General features: G+C 35.6%; 1 protein-coding gene across 3 annotated transcripts in view; it reads left to right on the plus strand.

The window, feature by feature from the left end:
* LOC141434373 (tachykinin-like peptides receptor 86C) overlaps nucleotides 1–23426 on the plus strand; it is a 58336-nt gene that overhangs the window by 29920 nt on the left and 4990 nt on the right. For 2 of the 3 annotated variants that reach the window (XM_074096787.1, XM_074096788.1), the window contains 4 exons: nucleotides 2243–2320; nucleotides 6301–6448; nucleotides 11740–11936; nucleotides 15772–15872. In XM_074096787.1, the coding sequence (XP_073952888.1) occupies nucleotides 2243–2320; nucleotides 6301–6448; nucleotides 11740–11936; nucleotides 15772–15872 (524 nt within the window). The remainder of the gene's footprint in view (nucleotides 1–2242; nucleotides 2321–6300; nucleotides 6449–11739; nucleotides 11937–15771; nucleotides 15873–23426) is intronic. The other variant, XM_074096790.1, reaches the window with a different exon arrangement.

The following is a 23426-nucleotide window of genomic DNA, read 5'->3' on the forward strand; positions in this document are numbered from 1 at the left end:
CTACCTACCTACCTACTAATTTGCATTTTTATTTTTATTTCTCTTTGAACCATTTTCACCAACCAACTAGGTACAAAGGGCTGAGACTGTTGGAACTAAGGGCAAAAAAAACTCTAAACAACATAACTACTCAAAACATACACTTATATTCGCGTCACGTAATGGCAGTAGTTGGAGATTTCCCTTCATTTTTCCTTCAGACAAACTTGGTAAGAAATTTAAAGATGAAAGAAAAACGTAATGATATGATTTGTGCCTTTGCAAATCAACACGAAACATTTTAGCCCTTTCGAACCCAGCCGAGTATGAAAAGAGTTACGACAATGGACTTTATGTACATTCCATGTCAAGTTCAAAATTCAAATGTAAGAATTATGACAGTGGACCTTATGTACAATCCATGTCAAATTCAAGTAACCCGCACAATCGTATCAGCTGGGTTCGAAAGGGTTAGATACCATTTGTTTACCCTGCTCTGACGTAGTAGGTTAGCTAGCGACTTTAATTTTTAAATTCGTGGCAGAACACGGAATTATCAATTACATAAAACTCAGTAGCTGTAATTAAAAAGTTTAAAATACGTTCATATCTGACTCAACTTCTGCCATTAAAATCTGGAGGTTAAATGGATAACGAGAATTCTTTGTTACATTTCTAAAATTCGTAAAGAGTTAAATAAAACCGGGTAGGCTTAAAATTCCCAGAGACCACTTAAGGATCACTTCACCTGTAGAGTAGCGAAACGAGTCAAAGTCACAGGTAAGTGGCTATTTTCTAATTAGCTAGGCTGTGAATCAAAATGAGGAATGTCAGTGTCTATACAAAATTGTTAGTATTTTATTGAGTTTTATGGTAAAATTTAAGTGTGAAATAGAGTCAAAATATCAAATTTAGATAGATAAAACTTATTTTGGTACTGCAAACAAACGTTACACAATCAAGATTAAGAAATATAACACATCAAGCCAAACTTAGCAGAAAACAATTTATATTGTTCGTGTGCGCTGCATTAACCTACAAATTTTAAATTTATATTGCTATTGATAAATAGTAATTGAAAATAACTACTTATGGGTGTATTTCTGTACAAAGTTCTTCGCCTGTAGTATCATCAGACGTCGTAGCTTTGTGATATAACTTTATACCAAAATCCCGATCGAAGCAATGTGAATCTGAAATTGGGAAATTAAATGGAAACCTAATATACTTATCACAAAAATTACATTGGAGAATAATATAGCTTTAATACCTCGACAAGTCGATACCGAATGCTGGTAGGTACGGTGTTTAAAGAGACCTTTTCTATTTTACCTATACTACCTTAAGAGGTCGCTAAAATCAGGTGTTCCTTTCTTTCACAGACAGAAATTTCACAGAATTTCTTTTCGCAGAAAATGTTTCATATAATATTTAGTCCTTGTATTTTTACTTCGAATATTATTGTTTCAATTAAGTACTATTTACTTGAATGAAATAGAACAATAATTCAAGGAATTTTATATTTTTTTAAAGAATTTGGTTTTCGGTTTATTTATATTCACTATTTATTTTGTTTCAACGAAAATGTAAAAATATACGTTATGTTTATAATTTAATAAATATTAACACATTTAAATGTAGTCATTTTATATAGATTACATTTGGTTAGATTGTGGTTAGATTAGAGCTGTGATCCCACCAAAAAGCGAATCGCTACCAGAAAAGTAGGTTAGGTTAGGTAAGAACTGTGAACACATCAGAAAGTGAATCGCTACCGTTATAGGAGGGTAATGCATTTTGTCGCAGGTATGAATAAAAGGTTTAGAAACTACCACCACATGAAATGTTTTTCTTTCTAATAAGTTTTATATCAACTAAATAATATAAGAATAAAGAATATTTAATTTGTTATTCTATGGAATGAATACCTAAATAATGAACTTTATTTGTAACAAAAGTCAATGATACAAATTTCTTCAAAGTAATTGTTCCATGTTTCCATGTATTGATTATTCTATGAAACAATAATATACGAAAAAATATCTGTAAAACGTAATTCTATACAAATGTTGACTGCGAAACAACGTACTCGTACAACCCTAAAGCCATCATTTAAGCTGCGATTTGACGCATTGGTTTTTATAAAAGCCGGTGTTATTTGTAAAATAATACTTTTTAGGTACGAGTTCACTCTCTGTAATGGATCTGTGTTAATTTTCTTTCTGTAGATATTATATTTTAATGACGTATTTTGTTTCTAAAGGTACATTAATGGCGAGAGAGAAATATGCTTCATAAAATGGCCCGACGGCAGCTATCCTACGTCTAGGGCTGACTATTGGTAAGTTTTTATGCACTAATAAAACAACTAATGATTTTATGAGACGGATTAGCATAGCAGAAACCTATTATGACCAGAGAAGGATATACCTAAGTAAAATAAGAATTCGATGGTCTTTGTTTAGCAGGGGCTTAATATATTTCTATGCGGACGGAGTGTAGGGCAACAGCAGCTATTTGTTTTATCTATACTAATATTAGAAAGAGGAAAGCTTTGGATTTTTGGATTTTTAAATTTTTGGATTTTTGTTACGAATTAACTCAAAAACTAGTACTTAAACCGATTTTTAAAATATACCATGTTATCCATACCTTTGTATTAATCCTTATCCAAAAAAATAATTTTATATTCAAGACGGTTTCAATACCTGTAGATTACTTTTTGAATTATTCAAATCGGACATTCCATTCAAAATATATTACTATTACGAGATTAAAAATATCAATCTAACCAAAAAATGCATTTACTCTACGTTGAAGCCCTCTTGTTCTGAGAGGAGGCCTGTGCCCAGCAGTGGGACGTATATAGGCTGGATGATGATGATGATGACTCTACGTTGACGCGCCGCGGCTTCGTGCGTGTCGGGTGTAGTTTTTTAGAAATTGAGCTGAACAATGCCTTGATTAGATACCTTTTTAGAGTTCTGTGCCCAAAGGGGTAATTAAAATGGGACCCTATTACTAAGACTCCACTGTCGTCTGTCTGTCTGTCACTAGGCAGTATCTCATGAATCGAAATGTTTAAGGGGGCTCCCATGCAACAAACGTGACTTTTTTTGCTCGATATTAATAACGGCAACAGTAGTTGCTTGAAATATTGACAGAATATTTTTTTGTGTAAATGTACTTTAAAAATAAATAATTAAGTCAGAATAAAATAAATATGTAAGGTGGGCTCCCAAACAGCAAACGTGTTATTTTTTGCCGTTTTATGCTAATGTCTAATGTTGCATAGGTACGGAACCCTTTGTACGAGAGTCCGACTCGCACTTTTCCTTTTTTTTTACTTTGCCCGTGCGAAGCTGGGCCAGGTCGCTAGTAAAATATAATTTACCTACCTAACCTAACCCAAACAAACGTACATTAAATAGAACATAATAATACGGTATTTGACTATTTTGAATCCCGGAAAAATGCTCAGTTCTTGAGGGAACAGCGCGCGATAACCGAATTCCACGCGTTCGAAGCCGCGAGCGAAAGCTAGTAGGTATTAATGATAAACGTCGTCGTAAACTACACTTAAAAAATGAATAAATTTAACACGGGAGTGTAGTCAATTTTATCTACCTAACAATTTACAGAATTTTTTTTTAATTAATTTTGTGCCGCCTGTGGATGTGTGCTGGGTGTTTTCCGAGGCATTATTCAATCAATGAGATTGTTCGGCGGGCCATAGTGTCGGTAAATGTTCCGTGCGTTTTGGAACCCCCAGTATTGAGCCGTACGGATGGTAAAAGACCGGATGGTCTGACGCTGGTTCCATGGCGAAGAAGGCGTTGTCTTCTTTGGGATGCAACCTGCGTCAGCACGTTTGCTGCATCCCATTTGGGACAGACCATGACGTGTGCGGGGTTTGCGGCGGAGAGTGCCGCGAAATTGAAGCACGCTAAATACTCTGCTTTGGAATCAGCGTATGATTTCGTGCCGGTTGCGGTCGAGACGGCTGGATCCTGGGGTTTGGAGGCTCGCGAGTTGTTTAGGGGAGCGTGATAGGGGCTCTGACCCTCGCTCAGGCTCGTACTTGGTGCAGCAGGTCTCCATTGCCATTCAGCGAGGTAACGCTGCTGGTATTATGGGGACGTTTGAGCCGGGTACGATGCAAGAGGGAGGGTTTTAAGGTTAGTTTTTATGACGAAGCATGTTGCGGATGACTTTAGTGTACCTAATGTAGTATAGCTTAGTTTGTAGTTTAGATGATTAAGCCTTATAGTTTGTAGGTATAGGTTTAAGTTGTTTTTTTCCTTTGTTTACTTGCTTTTATCGAAAAACTATCCGCTTCATCACCGTTAACTTATTTTGCTAATGAATGTTCATCTAGCTAGCCTATTTGAAAGGCAGAATATTTATTTATCTTACGAATTTTAGTTGGTGAACACACAAGGCAATAAACTAATGAACATACTGTTCTGTAGCAGCCCCAACAAAAACACTCGACGTTTGCTCACGAAATTTAATGCTACAGTAAACGTCACATACACGGTGAAGTCTTACATTTTAGGATGCCACTGTTTTTATATTTCCTCGCATTTGGTATAACGTTGCCTCATCTTTTAAACATCATGTCTCGTTGATTTAGGTACTTTTAAGTACTTAGCCCCATTGTATTATACCTATAAAGTACCTATGTGGTTGCACACATATAACACAGATGCACTTAATTAGTGGAGATTAAAATTAGCTATATTTAAGAGAATGACCAAGCTGTTTAAATACATCGAAACACATTTCTATTATTAAGTGCGTAAGAATGTGTTTCGATATATTTAAGCTCCTTGGCAGCTCTTTTAAACAAGGCTTTTAAAAAATAATGCGGGACATTTCAGCAGATGATATCCAGAATATTATAGCTTAACTGAACAATGTAAAAAAAAACTTAGAAATTAATCACGGTTTTGACGCTGTACCTACACTTTGAACGTCAATTAATGTAAGCAAACAGTTGTTAAACATTAAAATTCTGAAAAACATTTACAAGGTGGTTCCGTCAAACTAACCCAACAATGTAATGAAATTTTTCGGATTAATTTTCAGACAACTTGTAAACAGGATGACATTTTGAATATGATACAATGAGTGTTTCAAGCGCAGTATGCAGGACAACTCATTTGTTGAAATTAGTCGGATAAAGTTATGATGTTCGTTTTGTTAAAATTAAAAAAACGTACTCAATGTATGGAAGTCACAAATTTAATCAGACTGATTTAAAAAAAAAAAAACTTAATGCATTATATTTTCAAGCATTAACTGAACTTTAAACATTAATTTTGTATCATGTTGAAAAGTTCACCCTGTATAACGTCGTCTAATTTAATAATGATGATAAGGACTATATTGTATTCCGATCCAATTTATGAAAAGCGTAAACAAAGATGCCATTAACCCGGCCATAGAGTGGTGTGAAAACCTAAAACCTATTGCAAAATAATGAATCTGTTCTGTAAATCGATTATTTATTAATTGAATAGATCAACGTATATTTGTTTATTTTATTATTTACAATACTTGATTTAATTCCAAAGACTGTTTATTCAATTATAAAAGCAGTAACATTTTTTTTAATTTTAAGGAAAGTAAATAAAAAACGCTTATTCACCCGCGCATTAATCGATTTTTAAAATGTCAAATTTTCCATCATCTCTAAGCTAGTCCATTCTACTACAGATTATACACATGTTTCAATCAAAAAATAACGTTAGATTTTGACGAAGATTTTTCAAATGAAAAATAAATATTGAAATCAAGTTAATTTCGGTAAAAAAAGTGATTGTCTATCTAGTTAAAAGACACGAATTATAGATAAATGTGATATTGATTCGATCCAGTGGGTGTTTATACAAGAATTTTGATGAAATCGGTTTGTTTACACTTTTAATAAATTGGATAGGCATAACGTAGGTATACACGATAACAGTAATTTCATAACATTGTTTGTTCTTTGTTATTATTGTGTGATTTTTAACCCTCGACGCAAACCAGGGTTTTTATACATTTGACGTTAAATGTCTGTCTGCGTGCCTGTGGTATTGTAGCTCTCAAACGGCAAGGGAGTTTTCTTGCGCTATGTTTAAGAAAAATTGGTTTATCCGTTATGGAAATATTGAACCGTTTTGACACTGAAAATGACAACGTCAGGGGTTTTCAACTGTTCTAAGGTAGTTAGTATGTTATTATTTATTTTTAAAGTGAAAATTAGCAAATCATGTCGAGATTTGTCCAAGCAAATGCCCGTTTCAATCATTGTAAACAGTGCTTTGTTGACAGCTACAACCTCGTGTTCCTGGCGGTGACGTATGTGGCCCCGATGTCTGTGATGGTGTGGGCCTACGCGCGCATGGGCGCGACTCTTCGCGGGCGCGCCATCGGCGAGTGCACCCACCACCAGATGCAAGTCGTTAGGGCTAAACGAAAGGTCAGTATGTATACAGATCTGTTCACTAACGAAGGAGCGCCTCTCCGCATTTTATAATTGTAGTTGTAAACGTATCCGTACGACAAATCTATGTGTGCGTGTGTAGGCCGAACGTGGCATTTTTTGCTGTCCATACTTACCGTCAGTCACGCACACTAAGACAACGTGTAAGTACGAGGTTTATTCTACTATTGCACATTGATAAGCTGTGGAAGGGCGCTCCTTCGTGAGTGAACAGATCTGTACCATTTTGATGTAAAGTAATATTCCCACCACGTACAGTTAAATTATTGTGGAATCAACTTGCTGTGTTTCCAGACAATAAGGGCTACCATTTATCGCGCTCATTGGGGCCACTGTAGACAAAGGTCTTGCCTGAAGTATAGTGGTTAATTTGTCATTACGGACGTGAAAACAAAATTTAACTACATTTAAATCATTATTTAATACCTTTAAATCGTTACCATAAAAATATCGAGCATGCCGCAGTGTTGCATAGTCCCGTTTTATTCGGAAAAAAAGGGAGGACAAAGGTTTCGGAAAGACAAAACTGTCTTAAAACACAGACATTCTTGCCTCGTAACGCATATTTGCCATAATTCATTTCAGGTATTGCAAAATATTCACAAAAATATTCTAATTATAAGCGTAGGCAGCGTAGCTCACCCAAAAACAGTGACATTTAACATTTCGGAGATCTCTCGCTACACTAGCGCCTCTAGCGGCGAATTCATACGCGATAGCCCTCATTATGACATCGGGGCTTTCATGAAAAGGGTTTGTACTTTCTCTAAAGGTGCCGGCGACAGACCAGTGACGCTCCTTGAGTTGTTAGTATTTATAACCAGTGGTCATCATTTTCCATCAAATGACCCGCATTTTCGTTTGCCTCCCTCTCATAACAAAACATATATGAAAAAAAACATATAACAATATTAACACCAATGTAATCAGGCCCAATCATGAGCCCAAACCTCAAGTCACAGAATGGAAAATATGTAAACTAAGCAAACTCTCACAGAGGACTGAAGAGCTGGCAGCTTAGTTTTAGTTTTGGGGTAGTCGCGTATAAAAGTAGGTACTAGGTACAATTATCAATGTAATTAATAACTGAAGCTTATAAATACCTAATGTAGGAAATAAACATATGAATAAGAGTGTGTACATTACGGACAAACATGACCTCGGCAAATGATTATTTTTTAATGCGCAGAAGTATTAAAATGTATCTTTGGTATGTACCTACTTATGAAAAGTTAGTAATGTTATAAATCAGTAATTCTGTATATAATATCTCCATTTGCACACGTAGCATAATTATAGATCGGCAATTGCTTAAAATATAAATCATGAGCACACCCCGTTATCATTGTTGCAGAATCATTGGAAACGCTAGGGGGCACTGCACATATTTTTTTTACATGTGCCTAGGTTTTAATAATTTGATGTACCTTTTTCAGCCCATAATTAAAAGAGGTTTTATTATTTTTTTAAACTCCATAATAGGTGGTTGCGTAATTTATTTGTCAATTTTAATTAATGTGTTATAAAATTGATTATTCAGTTAAAATCATGATTTTTTGTGAATGACCTTAATGATCTTGCCGAATTTTCCCAATGTAAAAGAGAGCTGATGGCGAAAATAGAAGAAGACTCTTAATGATATATTCAGACAACTAATCAAAGTATACACAAATCTGTTATTTTACATGTAAAAACATTCATTCATCTATCAAAAACGTTTTATATACCAATATGTCACATTGCCAATGAAATAAATACAGTGCGACAACCCTATGACTTAGTTTCAATGGATCTGCAACACTGATAACGGGGTATGATCATGAGTACCTATCATTTTTAAAAAAGCTAATGGAAACAGTTCAGAGATTTAAGAAATTGTTTAAGAAGATTGAGATATTTGAGTTGATCACAATCACCGCAATGAACTTCATCAAGTCTCCAAAAGAGTTTATTGACTGTAACTTTGTCGAAAGAAGGCACTTAATCTCAACTTACCTTACTTAATCGTTTACCTCCCAACTTGATTTTTGCTGGTGGTAACAAAGTTTGATGCAGAGCTTAATACTCACGAGGCTTAAAAGCTTACTCGAAAGTTTTAAGGCTTGTTAGGTATTTAGCTGTTGCCCACGACTCTAACTGCGAAGAATTCTTTTTTTTTTGCGTGAGCTATGCAATTTTTGGAAACCATCCTATGTCCTTCCCAGATATCTCAAACTATCTCCATACCAAATTTCATATATTAGATCCTTACCTATGAAATTTGTGTTTTGCATGGAGATTGTTATAGCAGTTGCGTTTTTCATACAAAATATTTGGTATGCTTCAAACATTACCAACCTGCTTACGAATATTATTTACGATTCACGTATTTCTATACTAATATAGTTCTCTAAATTGAATGTGACGAGCCGCGAAAATACAGCGTTACGATGGCAAATATCTATACTCGAGGCACGCTTAGTCAAATATGGGGATCAAATAGTACGGATGGTAAGCTTATTCGGTATTTCTGTTACCTGCCAAAATTAGTTAGCTATCTGGATAGGTATAAGACATACCTAACAACAGTTACAAATAAATAAAATAATGCCTACTGCTGTGAAACGCTTTTTCAATAAGTATCACGATTAGGGTTCCGTAGCCAAAATGGCTATTGGTTGGAAAAAATTAAAAAAAAGTGTTGGTTGTAATAAGTATAATATCAAATTAACAAGGAAAACTATAACGTTTAAGTTTGCTTGTTACTAATAATTTAGTAGTTTAAGAGTAAATAGCAGCCTAAGGTATAAAGTATATCTAAAATTGGAAGATTCCATACAAAATCCAAAATTCTTAGAAAAATATTAGGTACGAGATTTTTTCATAACGGCTACAGAACCCTATCTTGGGCGTGTCCGACACGCTCTTGGCCGGTTTTTTTATTATGACTTTAACTGATATAATTTGTTAACCATTGGCATGTCGTTGTGGCAATAATATCGAAAACGTACTATATAATTGTCGTGTCTCATTCCAAATGTAGGTATACATATATTCAAGAACTTTGAAAAAACCTTGAAAATATCGTAATCTTCCAACAGGTCATGTAAAAAGTTACCGACAGGTCAAATAGCGTTAGTTCGCGACTCAATATCAAATATCTCTTGAAACTCACAAAAGATCCCGTCAACGGGAGACGTTTCCTGTAAGTAGTTCACAGTAAACAAACGACAAAAGAGTGAACGAGGCTTAACTTACCTATTTCCGGCGAACCTAAATGTTGAGGAATAAAGGCCGGGACAGTCAAGTTTAGCCAAACCCTTTGGCCATTGTGGCAGGAAGTCTGGCATGCCGTAATGTAAATTGAATATGTATTCGTATTTATTCATGCATAAATTTTGTTAACACAAGCCCATGACTAGCTCATTTTTAGGGTTCTGTGAAATTTGTGAAAGAGGATTCCTATTGAACCGTCTGTTGCGGACGGCTTTTAGAGCGTGCTAAAGGCAGGTCAAAGACCTTTCTGCTAAAACTCTATTGTTCACTTTGACAAATTGTATCCGTGTAAAGCTGAGTTTTATCATTTAATTTATGACTAGTGTGGTTACGCCACATCGATATCAAACAAGTACCCACCTACATGTTAATATAGGTTCCACAATCCTTGTATATTAAACCGAAAGAACAACATGAATGAGATAAAAGTGAAAGATTGGATTACAAAGAAATTGAGTGAGGAAACTACAGGAAATTTGAGCAAGTAACCGTTTTTGTGTATATTCGACTGCTATTTTCAGAAGGATGCGTAGGTAGAGAAAGTGTATGTTTAGATACAAAGTATGTTGAAAACGAAGGATTAGGTCTCATGCGTGGGTGATCTTGCTGTACGCCGCTTTGATGAATAGCGATAATTTGCACACAAAATCCGATTTAGGAGAAAATTCAGTATTCATTTTGTACAATGGAATTAATGACGAAATGGACGGACGACCCGAGGCCGTATTGCCTAACGTTTTTGACGTTCGCGATCGCAATCAAATGACAGATTTTGCATACAAAAACTGTCATTTGATTGCGATCGGGAACGTCAGAAACGTTAGGCTAGTTAAAGCCGCGGGTTCACGGTGGATGCAGGCCGCTGCCAACCGAAGCAACTGGAGGTCTATGGGGGAGGCCTATGTCTAACTGTGGACGTCCTGCGCCTGAGATGATGATGATGATGAATGTAACATAATAGTTCTCTTTCATGTGGTAGGTATTCTACCGGATAGTTTATGTTTAATCGTTAAAAATTAACTTCTGCAAAAAATCAGGCCCGCTTGCGATCCTAAAGATATGACAATCTACTCGAAACCTTCCATGAAAGATGGTAATTTAATTAATATCTTGTTAGGATAATTTGAAATATGATAACTTAACACGTTAGTTGCTCCGTAAATTTTAAATTTGAAAGCGACAGTCACCCATAGCTATTAAGTGCGGGTTATTAATCAAAGCAGTTAATAGTACTCGTGTTGTCTAAGACGAGAGGCATTTATTATTCACTATCCACCATAAACCCCTAATTTTATAGTCTCCTTATTTCCATTTATTTGTAAATTTTGGTCTTTAAGGTATAATTCAACTGCCACCAGACATCATAGGCTTGCTATCTGTTCCCTTCCTTCGGAACTGCTAAAGGAAGTTTAGGTGTTTTATGTTACATTATTATGTAATCTTATTTTAAGTGTGCAGTTTTTAATATTTATCAAGTAGGTAGTTAACATAACAATTCAATTAAGATATTTCATTAAATAAAAAATAGAAATGTATGTAGTAAGTAGTATATTTTTGGCATATATTCATGTGTTACTATGGTACAGCTACATCCTGTAAATGTTATGAATGTAATTTATTTAGGCATACAAAGGTTTTAAGGTTTTTTTTTAATGCTCGTACTGCCCATTATATTCCTTAAATACAATACAATGACTCTTTATTGTACACCAGAAATAGTAAGCGATACAGAAAACAGGTACAGTCAGCAACAATAATATGAATACAGCCACAGTGCAAAAAATATGTATACACGACCATAACGTTCAGGCAAAAAGATCCTGTAAGTATACATATTTTTGGCACTTTAAACGTATGTATATTTTGTTTCTGGCTGTACACAGAGAGAAATTACAAGGTAAGCCATAGGCGGCCTTATCGCTTAAGAGCGTTCTCTTCCAGGCAACCTTTTATAGATATTCTTGTTGCTTGACCACAAAAAACAGTAGAACTTCTAATTTTTCCTCATCCAGGTGGTGCGAATGTTCGTCCTGGTGGTAGTGGTGTTCGCGCTTTGCTGGTTACCCTATCACGCGTATTTTGTGCTGGTCTACCACCACCAAAGGCTGGCTTCGGCACCAGTCGCCCAGCACGTCTATCTCCTGTTCTACTGGTTAGCCATGGCCAATTCCATGTTCAACCCACTAATTTACTACTGGATGAGTAATAAGTAAGTATTTTAGTAAGTTACGTACCGTGTTTAATAGTGTTTATTTATGCGGGAGCGAGTGGTCGTGCGCCGCCGTGAAATTATGCGAGTTAGTGCAACTTTCACCTAATGAACTCGACGCAAACAAATTTAATTTTAGTGCTTCACTAAATGGACAGCTCAAGAATTGTTGCTTATTAATTAAAGTACCAGGGCGACCGAGCTTTGTTCAGGCTAAAACTCGATAATAAGCGTTGTCCCAGAGATAAGACCAACCCAACCAGCAAAATCCCTCTTACAACCATCTCAAGACTATAAATTTTCACTCTAATATTGATTTTATATCATCGTATAAGCCTGGATTTGGGCACAAATTATAAGCGTATTTATTTTAACATCGTCCTAATATCAGTCTTATTGAATACTGTTCGCATTTACAATAATCTTTCCAAAACTAATTTAAGCTGCCTTAGGCTAATATCGCTTTTACGTAAGTTTTTTGTAAGCCTGCATAGGCTTATATTGGTCCAACGTTAGAATCTTGTGGAGCCTAAACAAGCTTATTTTGAAACATTCCGCGTGCATTGTGCTCGGTGAGTGAACTGCAGCGTGGCAGAATAAAATATTGTAGTGACAAACTGAATGAAACTATTACTATAACTACTTAAGTTAGATTGATTTGTCATCCCCGAAAACCCCCACACCACATACCTTTCATCGAAATCGTTGGAGCCGTTTCCGAGATCCCCGAAATATGTAAATCATTTATAATCTATTCATCCTTCCGTGTCTTATAATGTAAATAAACACTTCTCGAAGACACAGACACACTTTTCTCTTGGATTACACAATAACCATCACTTAAAATGTTCCTGTATACTTAGAGATTTTAGAGGGGGCGGGGGGAGGACGCTCGATTTTAATGAAAATTTGCATTTTATTCAGTATTAGCAGAGCCTCTGTCCGAAGCCAAATTTTACTTATGCGTTGTGGGGTAATTTTAGTATTTTGACATAAGTAGAAAGTCGTCAGACATGAAAATTGGCAGGATTTCGTATGTTGTGTAATTAAATAATAAGAAGCTTGACTAGTGTGAATAAATTTTAAACTGTATTATAAACTAGGGAATGCAAACTGGTTAGTAGATACTGCTTTAGTAATAGATGAGATGCTTTTTGACAATATTTAAATTATCAACAGCTGGCTTGATTTACGATAGTCCTGAACGTTGTTTAGTGGCCGGTTCTAATTAGAAATACTTAGCAATTAACTTAATGACGGTCCCCAATCTTTTGCTTTACATTATTATTCGCAGTAAATAAAATGTTACGGTTTATTTCAGAAAGGAGAGTGACACTTTAACTTGCCAAGAACTATCTCTTCGTTTTGCTTGTTTATTTGAAAGTTTTTTCTTGACATTCGTATCAGAAAGTTAGTATCAAAACAGGTTCGAATTCCATCAAAAAAGATTTTCCCCTCGAACTTACTTCTCTCAATCTTTTGCTGTACATTATTAATCGCAGTAAATAAAATGTAACGATTTATTCCAGAAAGGAGAGTGACAGTTTACCTTGCCAAGAACTAACTTTCCGCGTTTTGCTTGTTTATTTGAAAGTTTCTTCTTGACATTCGTAGCAGAAAGTTGGTGTCAAAACAGCTTCGGATTCCAGCAAATAAATATTAGGCTGTGAAAACGATTTTCACCTTAAACTTAAATACTTGCGCAAGTTTTTATGACACAGTTATAAATAAACTAGCTAAGAGTTAGCTGCGACTTCGTCTATGAACATTTTATTTATCACTATTCTACAGGAATTGCGGAATTCTATGGAGAATATAAATTAAATTATCCAAGTAATAAGTCAACTAGCAGAATGAGGTTTTGAATAAGGAACCAATGCATTTTTAGTAAAGTTTAAAGCATTTTGATATAGTCTTAGGATACCTACTCGTGTAGTGATGGAGATGTTTTGGGCACAAATTTCAGGATCTTTTTTATTGAAAATGTTATGAACAGATCATGGAAAATGCTACTTGCTTTCATTTTGATCTTCAAAACACACTATATCGTATATTTTATAGTAGTTTTACATGAAAGAGTAACAAACTTCCAAACTTCCATGCATGCATTTTATAATGTTAGTAAGAATATTTGAAAATAATTAATATGATTATTTGATAACTTTGGTTCCAGTGCGTATACTTTATATTAAGAAAGCAAAAAACGCACTTCTATAAACTTTAAAAAAATAAATGAAGCCTAAAAAATAAATGTTTGTCTGATATCAATTTAAACATAGAAACGAAATTTCTCTAAATGATGGAGTGAAAAATAAATCTCATCTAAAATCTACTTCGTAAAACGTCGCAGAGCTGAAATTCATTATCATCATTTACTACGCAATTTTCCTGCTCGTAATCAAATATATTGAGATTTCGCTTTACCCAGCTACTTTTTAGTCAAGCCGATATTTGCTTCACGTCGCCAAATTTACAAAAACCTTACAAAACGTTTGCCATTTGGAAGAAAAGTTGGCCCTAAAATAAGTTAGTACCAAGACCTTACGCAACTACTTTAAAGAATGGAGGATGAATGAAAAATATAAATTACTAACTTCACTCTTTTTTAGGGTTCCGTAGCCAAAATGGCTTAATAAAAATTAAAGTGGGGGTATTTTTTTTCTTATCTAACCTTGTAGTGTGGGGTATCGTTGGATAGGTCTTTTAAAATCATTAGGAGGTTGCTAAAACGATTTTTCGATTCAGTCATTTGTTTGCAAAATATTTAATTATTAAGTATTTTAAATTAAATTAATTAGTAGTTTAAGACTAAATAGCAGCCTAAGGTATAAAATATACCTAAACTTGGAATATTCCGTACAAAATACGAAATCCTTGGAAAAATATTACTTTTTTTTGTAATGGCTACGGAACCCTATTTCGGGTGTCGGACACGCTCTTGGCCGGTTTGTATTACTTGCCGCCTGAGTTAATGTTACACTATATATAATGTTACCTAATACATAAGGTTACAGAAAACAACTTGCAAGGCTCAAATGTTTTAAAAAAATGTTGGAATGAATTTTGAGTTAATGAGAAAGGAAGATTCATTAAGTATTTATTTTCTCGGTCTGGAAGTCATAACGAAATGACTTGCTGGACTTGTTCAGAACCTAATCTTTTGCTCTGAAACGGTGTTATTAAAATCGTTTTTGTATTTAATTTAGTAAAATTAGTATTATTAAGTATCTTAGTAAGAAATTTTTATTCATTCAAATCATTACACCTTACTCGATCACACGACTTTAATACTAGGTACTAAAGTTACCTCGACGTTCTTGATACCTTATACTTCTATTTGTGGCTACGGCCGTTCCAATATACCTACTCGAAATGACGAAGTAATTTTAACGATATTTGCGTTGAGACTATAAATAGTTAGATAAAAATAATAATAGTCGAACTCGATCATTATTCGAACACTTTGAAACCACTGCTGGTGGACAAATTTTTGTAGAAATGGCATAAGATTCTGATACAATTTTCGGTTATCTGGTTTCTACCAGTGCAGGAACTAAAATACCCTCCTGGATCCTCCAGTCCTCAGTTGAGGAAATACGCATTTTGATTTTCCCACATTAAGGGTATTTATTAGATTTTTTGAAGGTTTCGGTAAAATCACCTACAGGATCCAGGAGGTATTTGAAAACACCATCAGAATATGAAAAACTTTACCATGAAAGTGACGTGGTTGAAACGCTCGAATAATGCCCCAGATCCCGGGTGTGCCATTATTATTTTTTTTTTTCATATATGTCTGGTCATTAAGTTAGTATTAATATAATTTTCTTCTCAGGTTCCGGATTTACTTTCGAGTGGTATTGTGCTGGGGCTGTACGCCGAAATCGAAAATGCCTGAATTAAGTAAACAAATGGAGATGAACAAGTCGTTTTCTGGTAAGAAATTTACTTATTTCATTCAAATCATTGGGTCTTACGTCTATTACAGATGATCTATACAGTGCTATGGAGACATCTCCTTTGATGACTATTTTTATAAGTCGATACCAGAAAAGGCACGCTCTTCCGTATTTCTGACACAAAAACTTATTATTAAGTTCTTTATTATTAAAAAGCATGGCCTTTTTATCTTCCGAGAAAAATGAACAAGACAATTAAATTCGCGGTTTAACTGATTGTTAACTCAGTAACGAATCCGAAAGAAATCGCCGATCCTTTGTTTCGTAAGATATAGCTGCTTTAATAAAAACCCTTTTCCCTTGAGTATACTGACGATAAAAAAGGGCTGGTTTATGGTATCAATTCGGCCATTTTGCTTTACGTTTAATTATCGAGATAAGATCTGGCTGTTAACTGCACACCCAGAAACCTGTAAGCCATGCTGTGCTGAGTTACGAGTAAGGGTCAAATTATTTTAGCGAGTAGTGGTTAGGTAACTTGGGTGATTTCGGTGACTCCATGGTGAGATCATGTTATTCCTGCGCACACATACCAAAATGTATCCGGTAAAAAACAGACAGACAAGCAACTCTACGATGGTGTTCGAGGCTCTGTAGCTTGTTCCCGATCAGCGGACTGTCACCAGAGAATCTTCGGGCCCGGCGCTCCACCGAATCCAACGCGGCTAACTGATACTTAGCGAAATCGTCCCAAAGGTGACAGCAGTATTCCATACACGAGCTTACCTGCGCTGTGTAAAGTAAAAATCTGCTCTGGTGTGAAATACCGCTTCACCTTATATAGGACACCAAGTTTTTTAACAGCCGTTTTCGCTCGGACTTAATAGCTGCACCGAAGTTGAGCAAGAAGCTCAAGGTGGTCTTTAGGTGGTAAGGATACACTCTGGAAAGTAGGAGCCAAGGTGAATGGTCTTAGCAGTAAATAGACACACCTGTGCCTTGGCAGCATTGAACTGGACCAAGTTGGCCGAACCCCAGTCGGATACGGCATCCAAGGTCAAATTTGTCTGCTGTACCATAGCCTCTCTGAATGACCCGATCTCGTCATCGCTGACGTGTGTAACTCTTACATGAATCTCGTGGGAATATCGGGATAAAAATTAACCTATGTGTAGAGATCCAACTATCTACATATTCAATTTCATTCAAATTCGTCGTTCGTTCGTTAACAAACACACTTTTGCATTATGCTGGTTTACTAGTCATAATGAACTGATTAAGTTGAGTGAGACATGCGTCACCTTAGCTTAGATAAGCTCTACCTTTTTATAAGTAGGTACAAGTATTTTCTAGTGCCGTTAATACTTCTACACCTTTAGTGCCACCCACTAATGTCCGTAATATAAAAGGTACCCGTAGTCAAAGTGTGGTTATCACTATCACCAACAAAATTTAGCTTATTTACTTTCAATAGAATTGAATTCACAATAAGATCCTTTCCATGTATCTTCAATCAAGATTATATTAGAGGGTGTTGGTATTTCGATATGGAGTACTGGTATCTGACGAAGATAAATGATGATATAAAGAATATCGATCTGTTATAGGATAGGTAGAATATAATAGTTCTATCTATTTATCCATACTTAAAAAAAGTGTCCCTGCAGAGACGAAATTAAAACAGAACATTCTTTTACGTAAACGTGTATTAAGAACGAATATTTTGACATTCTCACGGGATATTTTCTCTTTCGCGGCGGCGAGCAGAAGTTTTCAGGATATAGGTACCTCTGTGATCCTAAGGAACGTTTGTGCTCAAAACTTATTAGTCTCGTATAAAAAAATTTCAAGACAAGCCAGCGCTAGCTTCCAGCCACTGGCGTGAATAGAACGTTGACCTATTTTTCAAGTCAGTAACTTGCCTTGGTACTGACGCTAGCGTTACTGGCTTCGTCTAAACCTTGCTTTAGTGTTTTTATGGTCGCTTCAATAGCTACAAAAATAATTCTCATCCTATTTGACTTTTTTCACTTGTCATTCACTCTTCAGTTTCAAGGACGTATAATAGAGGTTTTGTTTTACACAAAACAATTTAGAATGAACTAACTTATTCTGAACTATCACTTGTAACAAAATAATTTGAATATTCATGCAACCTTCGTGTCAGAAAGTTATTTAGTCAAGCAAGTTCCCACATATTGTTTAGTGCTTACCTACCATCCGTGGCATTCTATTATAATACAAGGGTGGATTTGCAAAGAAGGGATCCCATCCATGTGCAAGCTATTGGAATGAATTGTAGGGTACGGGAAGATTTTTATAACTGAATAAAACATTCTATACCCATGAAAAATACCGTGAGTGATTGCAAGATAACGTACAACTTAAACCACTGACGCTAAAATTTTAAATATGGTAGACATATACTTTGCCGTGCCCTGCCCATTTTTTAAATAGGATACGTGGGTGTCACAAAAAATGACCCAGGGACCTATGTCAGGCCTTAATGTGTAACGCACTCGTGATCTCATTTGTTTTCTCTATAATTTCTGTCACACTGTACAGGATGCAAGTAAAAAGTGATATTGAATGCGATTGCGAGGGCCTGCGTGTTAGAAAATACGGTCTTTATGCTTTACAAACAAATATTATGACTACTCCTTATAACAAGTCCTTCCTTCTTTCTGTAAAAAAGGTTGCCGCTCTTGGAAGAGATCGCTCTTAAGCGATAAGGCCGCCTATTGCTTACCTTGAATTTTTTTCTCTGTGTATCTATTTTCTCTATCGCTTACTATTTCTGGTGTACGTACAATAAAGAGTCTTTGTATTGTATTGTAGGACGTCATAGGAGGGGTAACATTTTAGGCAACAGGTACTTAACTAGTAGGTAGTCCGTAGGTAGTAGTATAAGCATTATCTTGTATGGCTCTTGTTAGGGTTCCGTAGTCAATTAGGAACCCTTATAGCTTCGCCATGTCTGTCCGTCTGTCTGTCTGTCTGTCCGCGACTAAGCTCAGAGACCGTTAGTACCAGAAAGCTGTAATTTGGCATGAATATACGTATCAGTCACGCCGACAGTGGTGAAATAAAAAAAAATTAAAAAAATTTAGGGCACCTCCCATAGACGAAAAGTGGGTGCTTTTTTTCTCGACTAACCCTATAGTGTGGGGTATCGTTGGATAGGTCTTTAAAAACCATTGGGGGGTGCCAAGATGATTTTTCTATTCAGTGATCTGTTTGCGAAATATTCAACTTTAATGTGCAAATTTTCATTAAAATCGAGCTAATTCGAGATATTCTATTTCGATAGTACAAAAACTGTTTGGAAAAGTGTTAACAAGATAAATCATCCGTTCACTAATATTTATTTTATCAAAGATAACGAAGCATCGTTAGTTGAAAGATAACCTAAACGAGATACTTTTCCAATACACTACATAAGTATTCATAGCTTTAATAAAATCTCTAGAGATATCCGAAAGACATCGCCATATACTTACTTCGTAAATTGTGCCAAATATAGGTTTGGCCGGTTCAGCTTAAGAAATACTTTCCAACTTCTAACCTAACTAATGTAAGTAGTATTTATCTTAGGTCCTAAAGTTGGAAGTTGGCTAAACACAAAATAAACTCCAAACAGTTAATGGAATCTCTCAGTAAGAAACGAAACAACTTGATAAGCTTCGAGTTACTTCTTAATTGTTGTATTTATCGGAACAGCCTTCCCATAATGTGTAAAACATGTTGATCATCATCGTCATCATCATCTCAGCCGTAGGACGTACACTGTTCGACATGATCCTCCCCCATAGGCCTCCAGTTGCTTCGGTTGGAAGCCGCCTGCATCCACCTTGATTGAACCAGGTCATCCTTCCAATCTCGATGGTGGACGTCCTACGCTGCGCTTGACTCCATTCAAGAACTTTTCGGCTGGAACGGTCAGTTTTTCTCCGTGCTGTATGGCCTGCCCATTGCCACTTCAACAACAAATGAATCATGTTACATTGTTTAAATTGCGACTAAACGAGGAGTTACTTCATTCAAATTCATGAAAATTGCACCCCAAATGTTCTCATTCGTCAAACACTTAGGAGAAGCAATTTCAGAACAATGGAATCGCTCCGTGACCACAATACTGGGCTGGTTTAGAGCCAGGATAAGTGTTGCCATCATACGTGCCACCAGCAAACCAGCATGTGCACCGGTTTAAGCCCGCTGCCAGGTGGCTTGGGTTTGACGACGGCGCTGCCCTCCCACACATTGATCAAAAATAATGTATTGTATTGATTTTAATGTATTGTTATTATTACTTCCTACATCCATATATGCACATCTCACCTATTAAAAAAAAACTTGAAAATTTTCAAACATAATATACTAAATAGATTTTTCTGTGTCTGGAAAAGACTAGGACGACCAGATTTTCGAATCCAGCCATTGTAATATGATAAAGCTACATGAATTTTAACTAACATCAATTTCGCACCTTCCTGCTTATATGGGAGTTCAACTTATAAACATAGCTTTTGATCACATCTGCCAGATGGCTATAGGTAAGTAGTAAAAGAATGAATATGTAGTAGGTAGGTAGGTAGTTCAAGTTACTTTTAGCAATTATTAGCTTTTTTTTCTCGTTCTCCAATACTAAGTAGTTTTTTTACTCCTAGTGTTTAAATTACTCACTGGTATCCGTTCCTAAAACAGTTATTAAGGAAATCATACAAGCGTGAAATATCTCACAGGGTTAATCTGATATTTGGACACAATATTGGGTTTAACATTGAGTAGTTGCCGATTTCACATTCTGTTCGATGATTTAATAATATCCGTAATTAATACTCTATTTTCTTGATTGAATAAGGCGTAGTTTCTCTATTATATTCGTTTCCAATTTCTTCTCTATTCCTTCTTAAAAAGAGGGGTGTTATAAGTTTGACCGCTATGTGCGTCTGTCTGTCTGTGGCACCGTAGCTCTAAAACGGGTGGACCGATTTGAATGCGGTTATTTTATATTTGAAATCTGGTTTTCTAGCAATGGTTCTTAGACATGTTTCATCGCAATCAATTCAGCCGTTTTTGAGATATTGAACTTTGAAGTGACAAAGTCGGGAGTTTCCAACTTGTTGTTGGTTAGGTTATTACTCTATTTGCTTGATTGAATAAGACGTAGTTTCTCCATTATATTTGTTTCCAATTTCTTCTCTATTCCTTGTTTTTTTATTTCTTTTTTATTCTATTTTTTTTCAATTCTTTGATTTTAGGGAACACCAGGGACTTTATGAATCAAAACATTGCAACTATAGAATGTTAATGTCGCTCGGAATTCGTCGGTTTTGTTCCTTTTCCTGATGAATTCATATGAGAAAGAAAAAGATTACCTAACCAATAAAAAGTTGGAAAACCCCCGAAAGTTCAATATCTCAGAAACGGCTAAATCGATTTTGTGAAAAAGTCTAAGAACCATCGCTAGAAAACTTGATTTCAAATAAAACAAACCGCATTCAAATCGGTCTACCCGTTTAATAGCTACGGTGCCACAGAGCACACAGCACAAATAGCGGTCAACCTTATAACACCCCTCTTTTTGCGTCGGGGCTTAAAAACAGATCTTCTGTTTCGAGTTCCAAACGATATTAGTAAACTAGTTTAATTGTAAATGCATTCAGACTTTACAGTATTTGATTTCAGATGTTACATATTTATAAAACTGAGATAAAAGGTTTGTTCGGTACGTTAATCCACTCCTCTTGCAAAAAGCCATGACTTTTTTCCCACATTGCCCTATAAATTAGCAAGGGTTTTATTTCATTTTGTATCTGCGAGGGCGTGAAATGAAATCGCGAGGGCTTGGGTCCCAATTGCCCTCCGTCCAGCACGTCTCAGCCAGTAAAGTGTCCCGAAATGGAAAATTAACTTTCTGGACATGTGGCTTTTTTTATTGCTTCATTATGCCTTTAAATGGATAAGCGCTGGTATACTTCCAAGCCTAAAAGTTTATTTTTTTATAATATTAAAGCCTTTAGGCACTCTATTGGGTAGCATTAAATTATGGAGCTCCTTCGTCAACTAAAGACTTGCACCCTACTACTGACAAAGAATGGTTTTCAAAACGACATAATTTTATTAATGGCTGAGACGCCAGGGCAGCACGCTTCAAACCGGGACATGTCCTGACGTACCAGGACGTATGGCAACCCTACATTCCAACAAACTTTTGTGGACTTTATTGTATCCATTATTATTTAATTTCACAGGATTCAATAAATCAATCTATTTCAGTGACTACTATGTTGATTCATCTGTTGATGTAATCGTAATAAACAATGAAATACAAGTACATATTTTACGTATCCTTGTGTACCAATAATATTACCAGCTGTATTACCGTCCATACCGAAACACAGCAGCACAAGTATTGCTGTTTGGCGGCAAGAATAGCAAGTAAGGCAGTGGTAGCAATTCGGATCACACAAGATCATAACACCCACAAAAAAAGCTATTTTATGTAAATTAATTAAGCGTTTGAATGCAAAAGCCGATTGCGTGGGTCGAAAGAAAAATATTGCGAATTTGTGTTCTAAATCCATGTGATGTTTGGTGTTCAGTCCACCGAAATCTGCATTGCCGAAATTTAAATTAAAAGAAGTGAAGAAAAGGGTAATTAAAATAAATTCGTTATTCTTCACTGATAATAATAATGCAGCGTTTCGTGAAACGAGCCTGGCACTGAATAATTTTCGTTGTTCCTATTTTTTATGAAAAAGTGAATAAATTGCGCTTCAAGTCCAGTTCCCCGATTAGGCTCTCGTGTTTCAATGTTCTTTAACAAGGCTTTCGGAGAGCTGATGTTTATTAAATATTTTGATGTTTCACTTTTGTACATGTACATTTAAAAGCCTAGCACTTGTCGGTGGAGTAATCGCCATTCCGTACGCCTCTCTGCCAATTTTAAGCTCCACATAGGACTGATTGGCTTGATTCATAATTTAAAATTACTGCTCAGTTATAATTCAGGTCCTAAATATATAACTATCGCATCAATAAACCGACCTGATGTGTACGTTCAGGTGTATTTTTATATTCATATAAAAGTCATAATTTTACCTTCTGCTAGTAATGAGTATTTTAAATAAATATGTACCTACGTCGAATTCTGAGAATTCACACAATTGAGTCTTTATTAAAATTAGAAAATAAACTGAGTTTGCTAACTGTTTCTAAGCAAACACCGAGACACGTATATGTAAACAGGTTTAATTTCAGTATCAAAACTATATCCATTTTTGTTTTTGTACGACTACTTAAAAAATATAGCTGTCTCGTATCGTACCAACAATCCTAATTTTTTATTGCATTCATGTGTGTGTAATAACTTCGTGAGTGTTCCTATTGTCTTATATGCCAAATTACGTTGTATACGTTTAAAGTGTACATTCAAGGAAACTGAATCGCGTACCATTTTATAGCCAATTTCGCTTTGATTTCTTTTGTAGATATATGGAATGTCAATATGACATCAGTAAGCACAAAGGTACGCTGGTACGCGATTCCGTCTCTTTGACTGTAATTTTGTATTTCGGAGCAAAACCTT

The sequence above is a fragment of the Choristoneura fumiferana genome, chromosome 13 (assembly GCF_025370935.1).
Source record: "Choristoneura fumiferana chromosome 13, NRCan_CFum_1, whole genome shotgun sequence".
Lineage (NCBI taxonomy): Eukaryota > Metazoa > Arthropoda > Insecta > Lepidoptera > Tortricidae > Choristoneura > Choristoneura fumiferana.